Raw genomic sequence first — 24,572 nt, 5'->3', positions numbered from 1 at the left:
CATTGTTCATTGAGCATTAGTGCAAAAAACTCAAATCCTTTTTCTTGCAACTAACATTTTTTTCCCCTTAATTTGATACTTTACAACTGAATATTTTAGAAATAGTCGGTAGTTTACAACCCAACATGCACACATGTTCACCATTATATAACTGAATAACTCAAAATTGTTCAAAAATATAAAAGCCCAAATAATCTGAAAAATGTTCACCCAACAAAGATGGAATATATTTCTTACCCCATGTAATGAGAAATTTCAATGGTTTAAAAAGAATTGACTCAAAGTCAATTCCACAAAAAAATAAATAAATAAAATAAAATAAAATAAATACTAGACACAAAATTTGATGAGAGTGCAATGAAGAAAGGTGGGGTGGCAACCAAAGCTGTAAATGCTGGATTTCGTGTTGGGTGGTGCCCCCATTTTAATGTGGCCTTCTTTTCCATTTTGGTTTTGAAATTTTGTGCTTAAGATAGCGACGGATGCAACTTCTTGGAAGCGTTAAAAAAATTTATGATTTATAAAAAAAAAAATAAAAAAAAATCTATGTCAATTCTATTACTTTGTTACCCCATTTAGTCACCCTACTTTTATTATCTCTCTCTTTGTCAATTTCCACCATCGGTTGCTTTCTTTATTTTCTTTTTTTAATCCTCTTTTGCCCCATCGATTCCGACAGATTTCTTTCACCATTGATAATAATCATAGTTGCAATTGATTCGCTTATATCTTATCATCTTACAATTTATTTTCATTTGGAAAATCATAACATTGATATTACGATTATCAAAAATTGCTTTGCACAATTCCATATTGGAGTAGTCTATCTTAGCCTACAAGTCATGCTAGTTGGGTATTGTTACAAAAAAAGAAAAAAAAGAAAAACGCATATTATTTGGGTTTTTAAAGTTAAAACATCCCAAGGAGAAAAAAAGATGTACTTATGTTATAATTATAAAACATCATTTTCATCTCTACTTTTTGCTTTGATATAAAACATGATTGTTGTCTTAACTATAATTGTTTTTATTTTCATTTTTATGGGTTTTATGATGAAATGAGGAACAAAATGAATGTCATAAAGAGTAAAGTAAAATAGTAATTGCTAGGTGAAAAATAGTGCCAAGGAATGTCGGTGGAAGGAAGAAGGAAGAGAATTACAATGTCGGTTTTTTCTTTTTTTGGTTGAAAAATTAAAATGTCGGTTCTGAGCTAAATAGGGAAATTAAATTAAAAAAGGAGATTAAATGATAAACACAAAACAAAAACCCTTCTTTTTGTCTTTTTTTTTTTTTTTTTTTTTTGATAAGACAACTTGAAAGATAGAGGATTGTTGGAGTGACTGGCAAAATTGCCTCACATCATGGTTAAAGATTACTTTGACCCCACTACTATCAAAACGAAAGCCCTTTATTAATAAAAATATCATAAAATTACACGTATGTATGCGGTGTGAATTAATTCTCATGGATATAAGACAATATAATTAATTCCCATGGAAGATTATATTTTTATTATTCTTGTTCATAAATTTTTAAATGATCTGATTTTGCTTCAAAAAAAGTTTAGAAAACAAAAAAAAAATGCATGACATAAATCATTGACAATCTTCATCAACTATACATATATAATTAAAAATCTTCATCCACTAGAAAACCAATGATTGTAAATCGTAAAGGAATTATTAATGGATTTATATTCTTATGCACTCGTAAACATCTACAAGAAAATTTATTTCAATTTGGTTGGATAATACTCGATCATAAAATCTTTTTCTTTTTTTAATATCGAAATCATATAATTTTTTCCACTAAATAACTATATTTTAATTATCACTCAAAATAACCACCACCTATGTAATAATTTACATGGTAATTAATGATTGACTTAAGGTCCCGTCAGATCCACCTGAGATTTTTTTGGGAAAATTAAATTTTCTAGCATTTTTGGATTATTTTTTGGGAATGATAGTGTAGGCTTATAAGGAATCTGCTTTTCAATATGGAAATTTTTTTTGTATTTATAGGTTAAAACCAAGTAAGAATTCACATTCCCCGTTCCGATTCAACCAGATTTGGATGAAATCTACCTTTTCTTTTATATTAAAATATTATTGTAATTCCTATCCATAATATATATCTATATATATCGAAAAAAATTCGATGGAAAATAGGTGGTCTCTAGAAAAAAAAATAATATTCCCAAATTCGATTATAAAAAAAAAAAAAAAACTGTTTTCCATATTAAAAAATAATAATAATAATTTATCCTTAATTTTAATACAAACCATTTTTTAATCACTTTGAATTTTGAGTTTCTCCTTACTAACCAAGCACAAAAATATAAAAATATAAATATTTTTTTAGAAATTAACTGCCTCAAAAAAAATTGATTTTTACAAAACCAATTTCCCTCTAATTTTATCCTTAACCAAACAAAGCTAAATAATTATTTGGCAGCTTATATAACATTAGAATATCATTTATATTATCAATAATGGCTTTTATCAAGGATGACAACTAACATCTTTATGTTTATTCTAAAAGCTAGCTGGTTTGTATTGGGCATGGTTTGAAAACAAAGATTAGAACTTGGTTTAAGTCAAAATCTTTGATTCAATAAAATAATCAAAATTTCTTAATAGAAAATTAGGTCCTTATGGGGCTCGAAGCAAAGCAAGATGCTTTTTTCAAAGATATATTTCTGTGTTCACTTTTTTTTTTTTTTTTTTTTTCTCTTTTACTTTTAGCTTTTGGGAGATAACAGTCGGAGTTAAGAAAATAGGAAACTTTTTTTTCCAAAGAGGGAGAGTGGCTGGCTTGCTGGCTGGCTTTTAGTTGGCACTCATGGACGAGTCAGTTGGAAAATGAAAAGCAAAAACAGAAAAGGAAAAGATGTGGTAAGTGAGTGAGGGGTTTCAGTGTCAGCAAGCAGCAGAGTCATTGGTCAGTCATTCACAGACCCAACTCAATTTGAATGGGAACACGTGTGTGATCTCTGTAGCTTACAAGTGTCTAGCAGGGGTCTTGTCATCCTCCAACATCATATCTTATCTGATCATTCACTTGCCAATAATGCCATTGAAAAGTCTCACCACCATGCCTCTGAAAACCCTAACATGACAGACAAAATGAAACTGGTGTGAGAGCCCAAATGCTATTCTACATTATTTTTTAAAACTTTTGATATTGATTTTAGATTTTTAAATCTTACCATAAATTTTTTTTAATATCAAATATTAAAAATTAATAATATTATATTTAATTAAGTTTTTTTTTTAATAGAGCAATTTTACATACTTTTACAATATTTTAACAAATGAACCCCTTGCTGTAAAATTTGAAATTGCAAATTTGGTATTAAATTTGACAACAAAATTGATATTAGTAAAATTTTTCAGCATTTCTACGTCATTGAAGAAGCCAAATTTTTATGCCATTTCTACATCAAATTTGGCTACAAAAATAATATTGATAAAATTTATCATCTATATAATATATAAAAGAAAAAAAATTTGTAGTGTACCACGTATTATCATATTATTATTTCAAATTTCTTTTAAAATTATCTAAACAATTATTTTTTTTATTATTTATCATCCTATCAAAATATTAATTAGTACTAAATGGAACAACCATATAAAAGTATATTGTTTTTTTTACTTTTATTAGTTTATTCAAAAATATATATTATTGATTAAAAAAGTATTGAGTTTTTTTACATTTTATGATTGTACCCAATATATATATAAAATGAAATTTTTTTTTTGAAATAAATTTTAAATAAATATATTCATTTTAAAATAATGATAACCATAAACTGATAATTACATCATCCGTTATAGAAGACTATACGTATATATATATATATAATTTTACTATAATGAATATTGACATGCATATTATATATAGGTCATAACCAAATTATATATAATATTGAAATAAAATATATATAATATACCATAAATTATATATAATAGATTTGATATTCATCTGTATTATAATGTACAAGTCCATACATATAGTGTGTTAACTGTATATATATATATATATATATATATATATATACCTCTATTTAAATTCAAATTATTGTTAATTAGGTTATAATAATAACAATAATAATAAATATAATTAAATTATATTATAATGATTTAATATAAATAAATTAATTATTTGCAAAGAATAAAAAAATACATTTAAATTTGAATTTAAATTCTATCGATGGAAAATATTATATAAATATATCCGAATTTGAATGCTCTAGATAGGAAAAATTAAATAGGTAAATATTTTTAATTTAAATTCCATAAATTATTTACTTTGCAATGTAAAAATGTGTTTATAGGATGAAAAATAATAATAATAATAATAAATAACTAAATTATGTTATGAGTATTTAATATATAGAAATTAATTATTTGCAACGATCAAAATATATATTTGAATTTGAATTCTCTAAATAAAAAATATTACATTAATACATTTGAATTTAAATTAAATTATATAAATACACTTAAATTTAAATTTCATAAATAGAAAAAATTAAATAGATAAATATTTTTTAATTTGAATTTCATATAAATTTACCTTATAAGGTAAAAATATGTTGGTAGGATAAACAACAAGAATAATCATAATAATAATAAATAAATAAATAAATTATGTTATGAATCTTTATTATAAGGAAATTAATTATTTGCATGGAATCAAAAAATACTTTAAATATGAATTTGAATTCTATAGATGGAAAATATTATTTAAATACATTTGAATTTGAATTAAATTATATAAATACATTTGAATTTGAATTTAAATTCCATAAATAAATAAAAATTAGGTAGATAAACTTTTTTGAATTTGAATTATTGAATAATATTATATATAGATGTCAAATTTTTAGTTTTTAACAATTTTTTATAATATAAATTGAAAAAAAGATTTAAATATGTTTATTAAAAATAAAAATTTTAAATAAATTTTCAAATGTGATTAGATAGATCAATGCTAACAAAATACAGTAGACTTTCAAAGTTGAATTTCTAAAACTTTGAAAGGTCCTAAAGCTATGATAATAAATAAAAAATTAATAGTGTTAAAATGATTTTAATGGATAAACATATTTTTTTTCTTTTAATTTTCACTGTATATTGAGGATATTATTATTATTATTTGTTTAGGGTTTAGGAATGCACGGCATATGTGTGTGTGTGTGTAATATATTATATGTTATATAATATATATTTATTTAGAATTTGGGAATGCGCAACATGTGTTTATAATATATTATATAATATATATATATATATATATATATATTTAAATTATCTATTACGGTTATATTCCCCTGTGCATTGCATGGGTTTAACACTAATTTATCATTGAAGCGATTAAAAAGGCATTTCTACGTCATATTTTGACAATGCAATAGCATTGTATATGCTATAATGGTGAATTCTTAACATTTACATTTTTGAAATAGTGGGTTCAAGTGATATCCTTATATTTTAATATATAAAATATTTATATTCTTGACCCAAAAAAAAAAAAAAAAAAAAAAACTAACATGATAAGAATCTACACATGTAAATATTTTTTATTTTGAAAAAAAAAATGTATTTTGGTTTTAAATTTAAAATATTGTAATTTAGGTTTTTAAATTTCAATTTATAATATTCTGACTAACAGTGGAAACAACTTCATTCCATTTTCCTTTCACATAACCATATTAAAATAAAATTTATTACAATTTGGATCTAGTTTTAAATATTGTCATTTAAGCCTTTCAATTTCAAATATTTTTGGTATATTTTAAGAGAAATGCTAATCGTACTACATAAATTTTTTTTTGTAGTCCCATAGTTTTTGAATTTCCAAAATGCCCATAGTTAATGTTTTTGCAATATTATGAACAACAAACAAGTTATCTTGTTAGAGAGCTTTTGAGTAAGCTTAATTGGTAACTATGTTGTAATGCATGAGTTTCAAATAGATTAGCTAACTGTGTTGCAAAAGAAAACTTATTTGAGAATTGTAATTTTTTTTTTAAGGAAACTATTTTAGATTCCATTCCTTCAATTTTTTTATAACATTGCTTCCTCTAATTTTTCAGGAATTTGTTAGCCTATGTGCATCTTTTGAAACTTTTGGTCCCTTCGATGTAACATCCTATCTTTATTAATAAACATGTCATTCTTTGTCAATATTGGTCCCAATTTAGCCACTATACTTGTTATGGAATTTTTTGAGCTTTTAGGAGGTCATCCATCCTCTATCGCTTAAGAAGCTCATCCACCATAGGATGGCTATATCCTAAGCATCCTTAGTTTTAAGTTCTTTCGAATTCTAAAGCTAATCATTCTGAAAAAGCTTTGTTATTGTGAGAGTGACTATTATTATATTTGATTATCCCTTGATCTATACAGGATAATATGGGACTGGACACCAAATAACTTGCTAGTGTCGTACACTCACTCACACTGGTTGTCACATTTAAATAGCATTCTTATTCCCAAAAAAAAAAAAAAAAGAAAAAGAAAAAAGAATACTATTTCCATACCATGATCACTTACCCTTGTGAAAAAAAGGATCTGCTTTGCCAATTTTATATAAATACTCCTCTAAATCTAATACCACGTGAAATATTTGTTAAATCAAGTATTAGAATTTAGAACAACCAAACCATATTTTTTCAAATAAAAATTCCATTCATATTTTCCCATCAAAATTTGAGTTTGCTCATTTTCTTGCTATATATAATATAACATTTCGTAACCAATATTATCCGATGGATTGCTTTTGTCTGAGCACATTTAACTTTAAAGTCATTGTAAAATTACTCTTATATGAGCATACTTAAATTTAGAATTCTTTCAAACTCCTAAGTCAACAATTCTGAAAAGGTCTTAACATTATGAGAGTGACTATTATTACATTTGAATCATCTCTTAATCTACACCTAAATGATATAGGATTAGACACTAAGTAGCTTGCCAATGCTCCGTACTTGCCCACATTAACCATCATAATCAATCCCCTTTGGGCATCGCTAACACACTTTCGATCCGATACAGCCTTTGATACTATTTGTAACATCTTGCCTCTACTAGCGGATCTATCACTTCCTGCTGATATTGTTTACAATTTAGCCACAATATTCGGTATGTGGTTTTTTCTTTAGAGCTTCCCAAGAGGTCATCCATCCCATAATTGCTCTTGTCTAAACACGCTTAATTTTAAAGTTCTTTCGAACTCTTAAACCAACTACTTTAAAAAGGCCTTGGAGTTTTGAGAGTAATTATTATTATATTTGAATATCTACACCCATACAATAAAGAATTGGATATCAAATAGTCTATCAGTGCCTCGTACTCGCCCATACTGATCATCACACATATGATTTCTGTAATAATCAAGAGGAAAAGCCCATTTTTGCTGTTACAAGGAGATAAAATGGATTAAACCAAGGTTGGAGAGAAGATTTTGACGTTTTATTTTTGGGTCCTTTTTTTGCTATTTCAAGGAGAAGGAATGGATTTATCCAAGGTTGGGAGAAGATTTTAAGCTATGTTTGGTCTTCTTCGTTCACTTCTTTTCGCCTTGAGGTAATTTACCTTCATACTTGAAATCCTCTACCGACTTTTGAAATGTCCCAACACGAGGGCAAAACAGAGACATGAATTGTTGCAGAGAAAATCCATATGGTGGAAGAAGGGTAGAAGCAAGAGAGTCTTTTTTTTTTTTTTTTTTTTTTGGGATTTTAAAAGGAACTACTTATCTTAATTGTCGACTATTATTGGCCAAAAAAAATTGATGGAAATAAAATGTAATAAAATTGGAACTTCAAGGGTTTAAGTTATGATATTATAAATTTAAAGGTTTAAAATGCAAATTTTCCAAATTATAGGTACAAAGGTGCATTTAACCTTATATTTTAAGGTTGCACAATGCTATAATGTCTTTTAGGTTAGATTATAGCAACTTTAATGTTGAATTTTAATTATTATATATGTAGTAAAAAAAAATCGACAATATTTATATTTAAGTGATATAAAAAGCATATCCAATTACCTTGCAAATTGTTATGTTTTTGTTGCCATATCAAAAAAATAAACAAAGATTAAAAAAAAAAAAAAACTCTATCTATCAAATCTATCAAGGCAAAAAAATAAAATATACATTTTGAGAATGTATTAGATATTATGGTTTACCAAAACAATCCTTATCAAAATGTTTTTAAAAGGAAAACTAGATAATAAAGCATTATCAATTGTTTTTATTTTTTCAAAGAAAAATACATATACGCATTATTATTTATTTGAGATTTAAACACAACACAACTATTGAAAAATGATTTTGGATTAAATGTTTATCAAGTAAATATTTATGTACATAAATTAAAAGCTTCTTTAACCTTTATAACATACAAATAACAATCCAAAAATCTATTGAAGATGCTCTAAATATATAGTTAAATTAAAAACTATTCACCAAAAATACTATTGAGAACTATTAATTAATTATATAATTCTATTTTCTTTCTTTTTTAAAAATAGTTGACGTAAAAAATGGTTTTTATAGAAAATAAAGAGTGTTTAATACAACCTCTGCCTTTTTTATCTGTCACATTAAATTCACATGGTGTTTACAAAAAATTTACCAAATTTTTTTATCTAGTGATTATTCATTTTTCTGATATGTAAAAAAATTTTAATAATAAACAACATTATTGAAAATGTTCTTATATTTCATATTTATTTGTACAATCTACATCTCCATTCAAAGTGTTCTTACATTTGATTGTTGATCGTTATACTAATCAAGTGACATACGTGTTATGAGTAGGCTCACTTTTCTCCTGTACTTTTTTTTTTTTTTTTCTTTTGGTAAATACACTTTTCTCCTATAGTTGATTTACTTTCCGTTTGCAAAAAAATATTCTATTTGTAAATACCAACATACTTTTATAATAAAATAGATAGGCGTACTATAAGATTATATGTTAAAAAAATTAAAATTTGATTTACATTCCATATGCTTTGTCTAGATAAAGTTATAATTTTGAGTTCCACTCTTTGGTGAACAAACCAAGCCTTGAAATGAAATTGGAGCTTATTGCTTCATTATGATTATTGTCTCTTTCGGCTGTAATGCGGTTTGATCTAATAAAAAAAAATTATCTTATCTTGATTAAATGACATTAGCATTATTATTTGTCTTATCTATTTAAAGAAAATGCAAGAGGCTTTTAACTTCATATTAGATAAATTAAAAAATAAGGTCATGTCAATTGTCAAGAGGGCCCACTCAGTGTGTTAAAAAGGAATCTCTGCTGCCAAATTAAAGTGTTCCTAAGGTACCAAACAAAATTTATTTTAAAAACTCTTATATAAGTTTTGGTAAGAAAATGATTAACAAAAACTAGACAAAAAAGATATGAAACATTTCATTTCATTTCATTTTGAAATTGAAATGAATAACTATGAAAATCACTTTTGTTTGCTACAATAACAGTACTTGGGTTTAGCTATTCCTTGATAATGCATATTCTAGTTCATTATGTTTTAATACACATTTCGACTATTTTTTATAAGACAAATATAGTTGTCAAATCCATCTTGTTTATATATACATAAAAGTTTTCAACTCTTTGATTACACAACCATAGACCAAAAATCACTCGCCAAGAAAAAAAAAAACAAAAATTATAAATTAAAACTTAAAAGTGTTTTTTTTTTTTTCCTCCTTAAGATATGAAGTTTAAAGTAGTGGACAGGTTGAAGCTAGGCATGTGGCATTTACATGGCTTTGGATTTTCATAAGCAGGCTGTTTACCTGCCAACTACCAACCTAATAATTTCACTCAACTAGAATCTACTGTATTTGACAAGTCACATTGATAAACAATTCTATAAATATATAAACATAAATTTTTGAGTATGATGGACAATGTTGTTAATTTTACACTAGGCAATATTAATATTGTTGCAGGATATTAAAAGTAGGGATAAAAGAAGCAAATGCAGAAAATTTACAGTTATTTTATTTCATAATTTTATTGGGTTCATCTATAATTGGCCAATTCTATCCTACATATGTTACCTACTATATTAACAATGTAGTCCATAAGACTCACACTGTATAAGTATGTAGACAAGTAAAATATACAAGCCAGGTTTATTATTTATTTATATCTAAAAGATTACAAAGTTGAGAAAACTATATTAGTATTTTCAACAACTTATGTCTAATCGTATAGGTGGCCCTTTAATGTGTTCGGTGATGTCCCCCAACCCAATTATGATCACAATTACATAAAATGGAAAAAAAAAGGAAAAAAAAAAAAAAGGCAAAGCATGCTTCCTAGCAGCAGAAAGTTAATGGAGCGAAAGGGCTCACAAATTCATGGATATTGAAATGGGCCACATACCCACATGCCAACATGCCATAACTTTTTATTAGGTGGAAGGTTTTGATCAAGAAATCAAAAATAAATTAATTAGTGCGAGGAAAGTTAAAGAAAAAAAGAAAAGTAATTTTGGGGGTTAATCCAAATGTGCCATTTGTTTATGGAATTGAGAACAATGTATGAGCTTGTTGGTGGTAATTCAGCACAAAAGTTGTGTACCAAAATGGGATTTCGCAGACCCTCTTAAAAGCTACAAAAGACCTCGACATGCTTTTGGACAGTGTAGTGGAAATCATGTTGACTCACAGTGTATCTGCTTCGACCACACCATAAACCTGAAAAAAAATAATAATAATAATAACCAAAAAAAAAAAAAAGACGAAAAAGAAAACCCCTCTCTCTCTGTCTCTGTCTCTCTCTCTCTCTCTCTGTCTCTCTTTCCTCTGTCTCTGTCTCTGTCTCTCACTCTCTTTCTCTATCTCTCTCTCTGCCTTTCACTTTTCACTCTTGTACGCAAAAACCATCCCTACCCATCTCTCATTCAGTCCCTGTTCTGCTATCTTTTTCCGTTGTATATTCAGTTTGGTTCCCGAGAAACAGCAGGAAACAAAAACGATTATTGACAGCCATTTTTCTTTTACCTGTAATTTTCTCAGCAGCCAAAACCCAAGTACGTTTTTTAATGAATGATTTTTTTTTTCTTTTTTGGGTTCATTTCTCAAATGGGTTTTCGTTTTTTTTTTTTATTTTTTTCTTTTTTCTTTATCATTGTTTTAAGTGGGTGATCCTTTATCTGTATTTTTTTTTTCTTTTCTTTTCTTTTCTTCGTGTTCTTCCTCTTCTTCTTTGACTTTGAACGTTCAAGAAAATGTGAAAGTCTCTGAGATGTGTGATTTTGTATTGTGGATGTTTTTCAGCTCGAGGTTTGAAGCTTGTTATGTTTGTATATTAGTATAGTGATGGTGGTTTTGAATGTTATAAAAATTTGAAAAAGCTTTGTTTGGTCGACGGGAAAACTAAGGGAAAAGCAGAACGGGGCGCGTTTTTATTTTTTTAAAGTTCCTGCATTTTGAGTCTGTGCAGTTTTTCCTTTTCCATCTCTTTGGGAATAAAAAGAAGCTGAAAAGTTAAGCCTTCAATTGTCCTTTTTCTTCTCTCTTTTCTTCTGGTTTATCTGCAGCCAAACGGAGCATAATATTTCCATCATTGTTTCCTGGAAAGTGCTAAATGTTGGTAGCTAAACATATGGAATATATATAATCAAATTCAAAACGGCATCTGTTATTTAAGATTTTGGTCGTTTACAGCTTTTGATTTTTTATTGTTAACGGTATCGCTTTCATTCTGTTTCCACTGTGGTTTCCATTTCTGTAAGCTCATGTGCAAAGTTTGTATTTTTTATTTTTTATTTTTTACCATTTTGGTATATGCAGTCATGTATATACATATGCGTTTCTTATTCATGTTTTGTTTGAAAATGAACCGTGTTTTTTCTTTTGGGTTTGAATTTTTTATTTGTTTGTTATTTGTTTTAGGCATTAATCATTCATCGCATAGTCTCTGCAACTTGAAATTCTGTTTTTCCACCAATGGAATCTTGGAATCTTGCTTCAGAAGGGAAGAGCCTTTTGTTTTCTGATGAATTAGATTGGTCGGATGCATTTCCAAGAAGTCGAAAAGCTTTAATCCAATGTGACAATGGGCTTGTTTCAAGTAGAGAATCAGTTGAGAGCATGGAATTAATGGAATTGGGTTTTTCTGATATGATAAGAAGACCTTTTCATGGTAGTCAAGGTTTGGAGATATTGTGTGGTGATCAGGTTGGTAATTGTTCTAGTAGTAGAGTTTCTTCTCCTACTTGTTTGATTACTTCAAATTCATCTTTTGGTGAAGAAGAATCTGGATCAAAGCTTTCAAGTCCGTTCATGGAATCTATCAGTCAGGATTCATCACTAATTGATTTGAAGTTGGGGAGATTTGTTGATTGCAAAAGTTCACAGAATCATGAACATTCCAAAGAAAAACCCAATTTATCTTCTGTAAGGCCTTCCTTGCTGGCTAAGAGATCCAGGACAAGGGGTTCATACCCACAGACTCCCTTTTGCCAAGTTCATGGTTGCAACATGGATCTTAGCTCCTCAAAGGACTACCACAAAAGGCATAAAGTTTGTGATGTTCACTCCAAGACTGCCAAAGTCATTGTTAATGGCATTGAGCAGAGGTTTTGCCAGCAGTGTAGCAGGTATTTTCTCCCCCCCCCCCCCCCCCCCCCCCCTTCCTTCCTTTCTTCTTTTTTGCTGTACTTTTACATTTATCGTGGCATATAATTATTTGAGTCTTGATTTCTATCCTCATATTTTTTTTCTCTAAGATGAGTCTAAGGATTCTTGTTTTATTACTTTTAAAGTTATGTTCGGAATAACTTCTACTGGAATTTTCAAGTGGTAAGAAATGGAATGATGTAGAGACGACAAAAAAGAGGCATTGTCTACAAAGGATTTAGAATAGTAGAAAAGTGATTAATCCTAATGTTTGTGTATATAAGGAGCCTTAATTTCTGTTGTTGAACACCAACCTTCAACAGAGCCAAAGAAAGTTCATCTTTACCTGAAAATCTTCTATTTGTCTTGCCTTGGCTCGCCTCATGTTAGTGTCTGCATTTACATGGTTGTATGGGTTTTCCTTTCCCATTTGGAGGCTACAATGTTGGGGAGTTCATATATTCTGTAAAAATGGAGATACATCTTTTGAAGATTCCATGCTTATATTTATTTTTTTGTGCATTAATGACACCTAAATAAGCTGTGAAATGATGGGGGACAGTAATATAGGGCTCTTTATGTTATATACAGTTTGTCTTGCTGACTAGTCATATGCACTTAATGGGCTTTTTGGTTGGTTGTAATTTACTAGTTTTGTTGCTATGATGTCTTCATGTTTGCAAGATATTTTTATACATGGCGCATAATGAACAATAAGTACGAATCCATCTGTTTTGTTTTAAGATACTCTTTCTAATAGCAGGATGTTGAATAATGGGATGACTAGTTTAACTTGTGGTTTGTTTTCCATAATTAGGTTTCATCTACTAGCTGAATTTGATGATGGTAAGCGCAGTTGTCGTAGACGCCTAGCTGGTCATAATGAACGCCGAAGGAAGCCTCAATTAGATAGCCTGTCTGACAAATCACACAAGTTGTTTCAGTCATATCAAGGTATACGTTGTTTCAGTCATATCAAGGTATACCTTATCCAATTGTGAAATGCAAATTCACCCCATCTCAAGTGAAAAAATAAGAAGGGAACCTCTCAAAATGCCATAATGCAGTGCTAAATGTTTAAATTTTTATCTGCATTTTGCATCATTTAGAAATGAATTTGCTAAGAAAATTCATTTTTCATTTGTAGTTTCATTTTTCTTCTCTAAAGTTTTTGAAAATTCGTTTTGCTTTTATTAATAATAATGCCTTTTTTTTTTATTTAGCCTTTTTTTTCCCTATAATTATTATTAGAGTAAAGCAGTCTCAGATTTGAGATTTCTTAAAAATTTTGAATTTCTTTCATTTCCATAGAAATAAATGACAAATTACACTTCAAGCTTGATTGTTTATTTCTTATCACACTGACACTGATTTTATTAAGAGATCATCTTCTCTTCATGCAAAGTTCTTTTGTGGAAGACTGTCGTGTATAAAATGTAAGATTGAGGTTTGGTTTGTCAATTGTTATTTAGGTAACATTGAGCTTGCTGCTTGTGTAAAATGTTAATTGTTATAATTAATATCCCTAAAAGTTAAAAGTTTTTGTTTCTTCTCCTTTTTGTGCCTATGGTAATTTAGAAACCTGCAAGGTGTAAGCAGTCTAAAGCAATTTTCTGTTATGAGCATGTACTAGAAACTATTCTTGTCTTACTTGATTTTGTCAACAAGTTAGGCAATGGTGCTGGTGTCGTCTTTGTCAAGTAGCATGTTAATTAGAAGTTAGCAATTGTTCTTTAATATTTCTCAAGAAATGAGAGTGATTTTTTTTTTTTTTTAAAAGAAAAAGGGAAGTGGGATGAGATTTTCTAAGATTGCAATATTCTAGAACCAATTCTATTAAATATATTTTGATTATTTATATTTCTTACACATACCTTGCAGCATGACCCTTTTCTTTGTTGGAAATTTTTTTCTCTTAAGTGCAAGATAAAGTTTATGTTCTTCTTTCAAATGCCATTGTTATTGGACCTTTTGACCATGCCAAGACCCAAATATATTAAATTTTATTTTTATTCTAGGAAGAAGACCTTTCCATCATTTAAAGCTAAAAAGAAAGTGGCCATATCAGCCACTTAGGAGAACCTTATCATGTTCCCTAGCCAATGATTTATGATAAAGATTATTTAGTAGTTTCCTAAAGAAGTCAATAAGTGTTCTAAAGTCCATTTCATCACACTTATTTGCAGGCTATATGATTTTCCAATATTTCCATATAGAAAACCATTTTTCAAAAAAATATAAATCATCTATTTACTTCTTTACAATTATGGTCCTGGTGGATTCAGTAAGCCCACAATAACCCATTACCGATCATAAAGTAGATCAACAAACGTGTTAAAGTGGATAAAATATGTTAAAACCATGATAAGTTTCTTTTTTTCCCCCTTTACAAAAGCTATTTTTTCTGGTCAATATTGTTGGCTAAAAGTGTTGTATTGCTTATGAGGCCTTGATACATTCTCAGCTGACATTGAGTGAGCATAAGCACAAAAGCAGTTTAAGGGTAGGATGGCCCTTGAGAGGACATCACTACAATGAGAACTGCTGCTCTTATGACTCTAGTTCTGGTATTAATCTGAGTCTGGTCTTATCAGTGAGCGGAAAAGTTTCGTAGATGGAATAGGATGAACTTCTTCAAGAACCATGCCTTTCACTATAGCTTTCATGCAAATATACTAGTTACAATACTTACTACTGGTATAATTCTTAATAGTAGATATCTCATTTGAAAAGGGGTCAACAACAAGCATTTATAGTACAGAGAGGCCATTTGCTTGAAACTTATTGAAAATTGAGTTATGTTTTTGTGACTTTAACATCCTTTATTATGATTAAAAAAGAAAAAAAAAAGAAAAATGCAATTCAACATCCTTTATTCTGTCTATGGGACCTATACAAAATCAGAAGATTAAACTGCATAGAATTACTTCTATCTTTCTGTAACTAGTATTTCAAAAAGGAACAATTTACCTCTCTCTAACATCATATGAGTGTTGCAGGCACCAGATATCTGGGTACTTTACCAAAGCGAACACCCTATGTTTTTCCAGATATACTTCCAGGTGCCATTCGATATCCGGGAAAATATGGACAAGCTAACCAGTATGGAAATGTCAGATTAGAAGATGAGCCACTTTACAGTCCTCAATTCGCATTGCCTACTACAAGTAGACAATTGCATTCTAAATCCTTTATCCATCTGCATGACATTGGGAAGCATCATGCTTCTGGAATTTCTACATCACGAACTGAGGACTATGATTTTGATACAGCATCAACCGTTCAGAAATCATCTGTATCTGGAACCTCAAACTCGACTTGTGCTCTCTCTCTTCTGTCAGCTCAATCACAGAATTTGTCCTGCCATTCTGCAGAAATTCCTACTGCTAGTCCCCTGATTCAAGGTGCCCATCATGGCATTTCTCAACTTACTGATAAACCTTTGAGGCTGAGATCTACGGAAAGATATGGAGCAAATGGATTCTATTCATGTGGAATGAATTCAATGGGAGTAAATCAGTTGGAGTCCATAGTGCTTCCTGAAGCCAGTCAGGCTGTTGACTTTCAAGTTCATGTGGATAGGGCTTTTCAAGAGTCGGATTGTTTGGATGCCAAGTATTGTCTGTCTCCTGAGCATGGATCGACAGTTGATTTGCTTCAACTTTCATCACATCTTCAAAGAGTGGAGAGACAGAGAAACTTTGCACAAATAAAGCAGGAAAATGAGGAATTCTGCTGTTTCCCAACCGCTTAAAGAAACATTTAAGTGACAAGAGGTTTGTAGCTATATCCACTTCGTTGCTATTTTTCTTGTGTGTGTAGTTCTCAGTGAAATATTTACAAGTTAAAAGACTTTATAATATAGTAGGCTGTTGTATGTATGGTAAGTTGGGGAATGCTGTGGTGGAGGTTAAAATTGATGCAAAAATATAACTAGAAATTATACTAGCAACAGATATGCAGCATATAAATATCATTATAGGAAAACTGAATATTATACCTATTAAAGGAACCAAGTGTAAATGCAGATTGTTTACCTTAGAAAGTTTTTTATCAACTAAACTGAATTAGTTACAATTAAAGTGTGACAAAAGAAAGAGGCACTGGCTGAATTTGTGGGGAATGGAAAAACAATGGAAACTCCTTGCTCTCTGTCACTGCATCATATGTGAACAAGTTTAGTCGTACGTAACTGTATGGATTAAATGAGGATATCAATGTTGGTGCAGGTTAAGACAAGGCAGACTGTGGATTTGCTTCATCAGGTTTCTAACTAACGTTCATTGTTGGAACTTGCAATTGATGAAGTTCTGATAGAAACTTTTAGGTACCATTTGTGGTTTAACTAGTTAAATTACTTTTTTACAATGGGTAAATTAGAAAGGGCCATTGGGAAATTGCTTATGTACACGGATGTGTTAGTTTATTAATTGAAAGAGTTGTTTGAAAGTATCTCCACTCCAATCTCCATGTAAAAGTGTTTTTAATGCTAATCCAGGATATTCCAGTTCTTTGAATCATAAAACTCACTCTTACCATTTGTGCACTTTTGTCTGTCCAAGATTCAACGTAGCTCTGCTTTCTATCGCTTCATTCATGATTAATGGGTAAGATTAAAAGCAAGGAGCATAAAGAAACGGGGGCCACCAATACCAGCTTAGCATGATAACAAAATCATAATTTTTATTTTATATCCAAAGTTATCAGTAGGGTGATCTATTTTTGTTATAAAATATATATAGCATGCCTGATCAACAACAAAGTAACTTTTCCTTGTACTTTAATTGTTAAAGATTAAGTTTTTTTAGTGGGCTTTCCTTAGTCTCGGGGGCTTGATTGCTTGTATGGATTTTTTTAATACCCACCATGTCATTTGTTTAAATTATCCCAAAGCCTGTTCAAGTTTTGTTTTTTGACCAAGGCTATGTCTCATTGGAATGTACATTACATTTGTAGGTAAAGGAAGAGTTTCCTTCTTAGGCAAACTATGAAACCCTCTATTCACTTCTCAAGTGAACCATAAGTGGAGTGGCCACCTCATCCACCCATCATTCACTCTCTTTCTCTCTCTAGTTTTGCTTAAAGCTGTATATGAATAGGAATATGGGAAGCGAAAACCATCTCAAAAAGCTACAAGAATGGATGGTCGTCAGTTGTCATGCGAATCTTGCTTTTATAGATAATATTTATTTAGTTAAGTTCACATTGAATTGATGTGATAGTTTTACCTTCTTTTTTTTTTTTTTTTTTTTTTTTTCTTCCTCTTACCACTCGTTCGTTTGCTTTTTGAATTTTGGATTTAAAAATACATTAATTATTTATACTGGTCGAGTAAGCTATCAAAAGCCTATATGAACATAAAAAATCCCATATAAACTTCTATTATGTTTTTAAATAATTATGGTCTTTGAAATATTTAGAGATTGATAAAGAAAGCCATGATAAAACTAAAACTCGTGACATGATGTGAATCTAATTTTATACGGTAAAGATATATTGCAAAGGAATGACAAGATGGTGATAAAGTATGGAAAACCATGGATCATCCAACACATCTTTTGCTGCTGCAAAATACAGTATTAGATTAAGGTGATTGAAAAAAAAAAAAAAATCTAATTTTGCTCTACATCAAAGGTGTGGCAATCATTTAATTTAAAAAAAAAAAAAAAAAAGTGCAGCAATCATGTGAAGTCACTAATGACGCATTTTAGTTAGAAACAAAGGAACTTTGTTGTATTTGTCTTAGCATGAGAGTGGGGAACATGTTTTTGAAGGTGGTTAGGCAAAATTATAATTTTTATTAGAGCAAAGCATGCTTAAGTGGATTGAATTGGATTATACCATCTCAAGAGTATTATTATTATTATTATTATTATCATTGAGTTTTTCTTTAAGTGAACACATTGCTTCATTTTTTCTTTAAAAAAAAGAAAAAAGCAGTCTTTAAAAATATGGTTATAATAAGGGCTTCTATATAGTCTCTTTTGCTTTTTTGTGTGGTTCTGGGGAAGGTGGGGACTGGTGTAGGTTCAATAGTTTTGTCATGCTTGATTTTTATACCAAAAGAAAAAGGGGTCAGATTTTTGTTAAGACTTAAAAAAAAGAATAGGAAGCAGCCAAGTTTCAGCCCAGAAAAATTCAAGTAAAAAATAGACTAAGAGGAAAATTATTATACAAAATTCATGATGGAAAATTATTATACAAAATTCATCATACTTTTTATTTGAGCACCCATGTGGAAAATGAAAAATCAAAATTTATGACAATTAGGTTTTTATATTAACAAAATTGTAATAGGATTTAATAAAATTTGTTACTTGTAATTTTATAGATGAAGTGTTCCAATGATAAATTAGAAAATTTCAAAGAAATATTTTAAAGAAATTATCATATTAATATATCAAATAATCATTTCAGATTTTAAAATTAATTTATAATTATATATTTTTTATCCATAAATACAGTCGCAAGACAAATCAAAATATCGACAATCTGCTACTAATATCTGCATTCTTTTAATTTTATAAAAATATTTACTTTATAAACAAGGGATTTAATTGTAATTTTACTATTCTACTAACCCGAGATTTAATCGAACACTTTTTTTTTTTAATATATAAATATAGTCCTTTGAGGGTGCATATATTATTAATACATTAAAAAAAAAAAAAACTATATTATTATCATCTCTTGTTTTTTGGACTGGACAAAAGAGAGAATCCCTACCGGCTCATGGTTTTAGAAGCCCAAATTCCATAAACCTTTAATATAGGCCCAAATTCTTTAGAGACATCTCAAATTTGCTTTTCTTTTATTTATTTTTTAAATCGAATATTTCCATGAGAAATAATAACAATACTTAAATTCAATAACATATGTTCCAATTTTAAAAGTTTCACCTCATTTTATATTTTTCTCATATTACATATATATATATATATGTATATATCATAAAATTAAGTCGTAAAACACTTATTTAAAAAATAGAAAATTAAATAAGTTTTCTTTTTCAAAAACAAGAATAAAAGTTGGTAGCAAACAGTCTTTTTTCAGTATATACGTATAAAGTAAAGCCTAGTATCAAAAGCGATATCTGAAGATTATTTCAAAAGGTATTTGAAAACTAATTTTAATTGCGAGGCCACTAATTTGAAACATTTATAATGAATGTATTATGTATGTGTATATTAATTTGAAGTGATTGCTTAAGTTGGTGAAAAAAATTTAAAAATAACAACTTAATTAATAAAAGATATTACTCAGAGCAACCCAAATTAGGTACAAAATTAGCAAATACTGAAACTTACATATAAATACCAAATCTTAGTTTTGCATGCCTAAGTGAGGAATATATATATATATATATATATATAGAAGAGAGAGATAAGAGATAAGAGAAAGTTTCATAATTAGCGTAGGTAGACCTAATTTACTTGCCCATTTGCTCATCATGTATCTGATTTATCGTCAAACCACATAACATTTTATTCTTTGATTACTTCATTCCTGCAAAATCTGATCAAGCACACTTGAAAAGTATCAGTTTTGGAGCCAAAACCAAACTCCAATTATGCATAAATGATCTCCTACATAACATTACCAAGTTTATTTTGGACGCAATCGATGTATCACCAGATTATTTTCTTGTTTATATACATGTATATATATATATATATATATATATGTGTGTGTGTATTTTCAACCATTGCTCATGAAAATTGAATTTTATATATAGCAATGTGAAAAAGAAGAAGAAGAAGAAGAAGAAGAAAGTAATAAGGTGCGCATTAGTGTCTGCTAGTGTAAACAAGATATGCAATGGAATAAAATAAAAGGAAAAGAGAGGAGAGATGTGTTCCATACATTGTTGTTGCTCCCGGAAACAGACCCAGCTGATGAATTTGGAATGTACCTAGCCCACTATTACTAGCTAGTTAGATTTTTTTACTACTATATCAACAAGAGATCATTTGCATACATACATATGATATATATTACATATACCATGGCATTCAGGATCGATTATTCAAGATATATATATATATATATATATCTAATTATATATAAACAAAAATTATTTATTTGGCTTTATCAGACAATTTATATATATCAAGTGTTTATTGTCCTATGTTCTATTACCGTTAATAGAAGTAATATGCTCATAACCTACTCGATATAATTTCTTTTCTACATATTTATATATAGGTATGCATATAAACCCTATGGAGAAGATTAAAGCAAACTTACATTTTTTGCTGCAGCGCTAAATGCATCTCTGTGGGGAATCTCAGGATTGGCTGCTTTGATGCGCTGTATCTCCTCTCTGAAATGATATATTAATTATATTATATATATATATATAACAGTTAATGGAACAGCAACAGCAACAACAAAAATATATAATATATCTAGGTACTAATCTGATAATTAATAGAAAGAATATATATATATATATATATATAATATAAAGAGAAGAGGAAATTAATTTAGCAATTCTTCATCTTACTTCATGAATCGATTATATGCAGAAGGTAGTCTGTGTTTCTTCTCAGGTGCTGCAAAGCCAATTGGAAACAAAAAAAAAAAAAAAAAAGGAATGAAAAAAACAAGATTATTATTACTCTTTTTCTTTTTTGTACTCTTAAGGAAAAGTTTAAACAGGTGCATATTTTGTTACAAAAAAATATAGAAAGGCACAGAGAGGGAGAGATCCAGCCAGCTTAGCTTACGTTTTACAACAAAGGGTGCTTTTGGGGACAAAGGCTCGCTAGATGTTGAGGAGGATGATGAAGAAGATTGACCACCTTTCCTAAAATCATTGCAATTATATCCCTGCGTACATGTTTCTCATAATATTATATCATTACAAAAACCTTTTATTACCCATTAAACACCCAGATTTCCTTGATATTAATTTTGACTCTTCACCTACATATATATGTATATATATATTAATTAAATATAATATTTGTATATATCGCCCTATATTGTCCATCATAAAAAGAGCCTTGTGTGTGTATATATATATATATATATATATGAAACAACTAAAAGTAGTCAAAGAATAGAATAAAAAATAAAAATAAAAAAGAATCCATGGATTTGGTTAATTAGTAATAAATTTAATAACCTGAAGACTCAAAGGATGATCAAGGCATTGGCCTTGGACAGGAGGTCTGGTGCTAAGAAAGGAGAGGTTGCTGCAATGACCGCACTTCACAGTCACTGTGTCCAACAAACGCTTGCATGGAAGCCCTACCTGCACCCACCAATAAACACAAACAAACGCATTAAAATACAGCAATAGATAACCATGTCATTGTCTTTAACATCGTGTTCGTGTGTGTGTGTGTGTGTGTGTGTGTGTGTGTGTGTAGGTTGTTTTGTTTACCACATTTACTTCACACCATATATTTCTATAACCATGCATGTCAGAAACAATAACAAGATGATTTGGCTTATTCTTCACCAATATAAGAAAATAAAAAATTTTGGGTTCTCTTCTGACTATGGAAACTGTTTTTGTAATATATACCTATACATATATATATATATATATATATATATATAATATATATACTTATAAATAAATCTAATATGCAGCTATATATTCTTTATACATAGTACTGAAATCTTAAATATTGTTTGATGGAGATAGGAATGTGTTTCGTTTTATCATACGTAACATGATGATAAACATGGTAGGAGAGAAAGATAGATAGAGAGAGGGAGAGCTAGCTAGGTTAATTTTGAAAATTGTAGATCATATGATACATGTAACAACTTTTGTATGTGATTTTTTACCGCAAGAACAGTGTTGCAGAAGTTGCACCGGACATAGCAAAGATGCTCAGAGGGTTGAACCAAGTCCATGGAGGTGACTTTGTCGTCAATGTTCATAGTGATTATTAACAGAAGGAAAAACAAAGATGATGAAGAAGAAGAAAGATGAGTCTTTAGGGTTTGTGATAAGGATGGTGAGTACAGAGGGGTTGGGATTTGGGAAGGTTATAGAGGTCTCGGACAAGTAGAGTCAAAAAGGAAAAAGAAAAAAAATATCATAGTGTGGGGTTTCTATAATGGGCTTTATAGCTATATCTATATAGTATAGCTGCATTTTGCAGACCCCACAGTTACAAGGTGCGGAATTCAGACACTGCTTTTATTAATTCAGACAGACCAAAATCTCTCATGGACCATTTTCCCATATAATCATTTAATTACAATTAATTAATCAAATATAATTATGTTACATATATGGTAGAATTTTTGTGGACAAATCTGTGTAGAATAATTTGAAGCTATAAGAATCTTAGAAGAGGAACCCGTTTCTTTTTTTCTTTTTTTTTTTCCGGTAATACAAAAAGGAACTTTTTTCGTGTTTTATATATATATATATATATATATATATATGTATGTTCAAATTTATAATATATGTGTGTGTGTATATATATATATATATATATGTGCATGTTGAGTATAAATTGAACAAATGCACTACTTGACTTGGTTTGAAGATTCTGAAAGAACTCTGAGCACTTGGTTATAACCAATCACCACTTTAGATGATTATTGTAGATTTATCTTCACTGATGGTTTGGTTAGTTTGATGCTTACCAACTTAATTGGGATTTTTTTCTTTTCTTTTCTTTTTTTGAGATTGGACTTAAATTGAATCTCACCTTTTTGTTTTTTGTTTTTTTTTTAATATTATATGCTTATAAAAATTTTCATCTACCTCTCCAAATATTACATAATTCACGGCTTTTGATTAACTTACTATTAGTCTTTATCATCAAAACCTCCTATATGAGTATAATTAACGCTGTTTTTCAAAACTATATGGGATCTTGTTGTAATGACATAATTAGATGGACATAATAAATCTACTAGCTTCCTAACCGTTTAAATTTTTAAGATTACCATTAATTTAACAAATTAAAGGAAAATCGCTGGGTCATAGAAAATTATCCCCTCTTTTATATATACATGGATTAGCTAGTTTAGTATTTTATTTAAGAAAAAAAGAATTATGAATCACCATTTTAAGAGTTTGGCATTTCTTTTATATAGAAATAAGAAGGCAAAATTGTTTATTGTCATTGACGCCCACAAAATAATAAATATGGAGTGATTCGAGAATAATATTAATTAGTTTCTATGAAAACCTTTTTTTGTACTGATCAATCAAATTAATACCATTAAATTATAGATGTTTCATGAACAGATTAATGTCAAAGTCAGTATTGTTCTTATAAGATAATTTCAAATTCAAATACCCTCATCTTTAGTTTATGTGTGTGTAACCCTCTAAATCATATGTGTTTCATTGCCAATAATATGAAAAATAGTATTTATAAATGATATTGATATACTAATAGATTAAGAGTATCTCTAATAAAAATGTGGATTGGTCTCTATATATATAGTACATAAGTTTGACGAACTTGCTATTTATTTGTTATACATGTCTATTTAGACAATCAACTCAAAAATCAATTTCCAATGGTTCTTTTAATATTGATGTTTCCATGTATTTTTTTATTTGAAAAAAATGTTATACTCAAGGATTATTTTTAGATTTTTGCTAAATCACATTTTCTAACAGACCTATAATATGGACACACTCATATTATCTTTTTTTTAGAAAAAAAATTGACACATTAGTTTGATAGAGACTTTGGATAGTTGCATTAGAGAGTAATTTTTTATAATTAATTTTTTTACATAACAAAAAAAAAAAATAGTAATCCACATATTCATTAGAAATATTCAATTTCTAGAATTCTATTGGTTGGTATGCATCAAGTTGCAGAAATATCTATAATCATTTGCTAACTAACTAAAAGACTAGTCATTTTTATAACTAAAGTCTCAACAATTCATCTATAATTAATCAGACAAGTA

At 28.8% G+C, this 24,572-nt stretch overlaps 2 protein-coding genes across 7 annotated transcripts; one reads left to right on the top strand and one right to left on the bottom strand.

Moving 5' to 3' along the window:
- Nucleotides 1–10,792: 10,792 nt before the first annotated feature.
- Nucleotides 10,793–17,868, top strand: LOC107429070 (squamosa promoter-binding-like protein 6). 4 transcript variants are annotated; one of them, XM_048463307.2, is made up of 6 exons: nucleotides 10,793–11,074; nucleotides 11,322–11,530; nucleotides 11,940–12,646; nucleotides 13,483–13,619; nucleotides 15,665–16,441; nucleotides 16,895–17,203. In XM_048463307.2, the coding sequence occupies exons 3-5, from the start codon at nucleotides 11,994–11,996 to the stop codon at nucleotides 16,417–16,419; spliced, it is 1,545 nt and encodes a 514-aa protein (XP_048319264.2). In that variant the 5' UTR covers nucleotides 10,793–11,074; nucleotides 11,322–11,530; nucleotides 11,940–11,993; the 3' UTR covers nucleotides 16,420–16,441; nucleotides 16,895–17,203. The 4 variants fall into 4 exon arrangements, with proteins under 4 accessions (XP_048319264.2, XP_048319263.2, XP_060669058.1 ...); XM_048463306.2 differs by having other exon boundaries at nucleotides 11,322–11,633; XM_060813075.1 differs by lacking the exons at nucleotides 11,322–11,530; nucleotides 16,895–17,203 and adding an exon at nucleotides 17,622–17,868.
- A 2,039-nt stretch (nucleotides 17,869–19,907) lies between these two features.
- LOC107429072 (protein CRABS CLAW) lies at nucleotides 19,908–22,762 on the bottom strand. Of its 3 annotated transcripts, none has more exons than XM_048462987.2 (7): nucleotides 22,470–22,762; nucleotides 21,796–21,924; nucleotides 21,395–21,497; nucleotides 21,172–21,220; nucleotides 20,913–20,988; nucleotides 20,529–20,585; nucleotides 19,908–20,193 (listed from the first exon to the last, which is right to left on the bottom strand). In XM_048462987.2, the coding sequence occupies exons 1-7, from the start codon at nucleotides 22,563–22,565 to the stop codon at nucleotides 20,185–20,187; spliced, it is 519 nt and encodes a 172-aa protein (XP_048318944.1). In that variant the 5' UTR covers nucleotides 22,566–22,762; the 3' UTR covers nucleotides 19,908–20,184. The 3 variants fall into 3 exon arrangements, with proteins under 3 accessions (XP_048318944.1, XP_048318942.2, XP_048318945.2); XM_048462985.2 differs by having other exon boundaries at nucleotides 19,908–20,180; nucleotides 22,470–22,743; XM_048462988.2 differs by lacking the exon at nucleotides 20,529–20,585 and having other exon boundaries at nucleotides 19,908–20,180; nucleotides 22,470–22,760.
- Nucleotides 22,763–24,572: the final 1,810 nt, after the last annotated feature.

The sequence above is a fragment of the Ziziphus jujuba genome, chromosome 12, assembly GCF_031755915.1.
Source record: "Ziziphus jujuba cultivar Dongzao chromosome 12, ASM3175591v1".
NCBI classification, from domain to species: domain Eukaryota; kingdom Viridiplantae; phylum Streptophyta; class Magnoliopsida; order Rosales; family Rhamnaceae; genus Ziziphus; species Ziziphus jujuba.
Note: the sequence above shows the minus strand (reverse complement) of the source record. Positions and strands in the feature narration are given on the sequence as shown.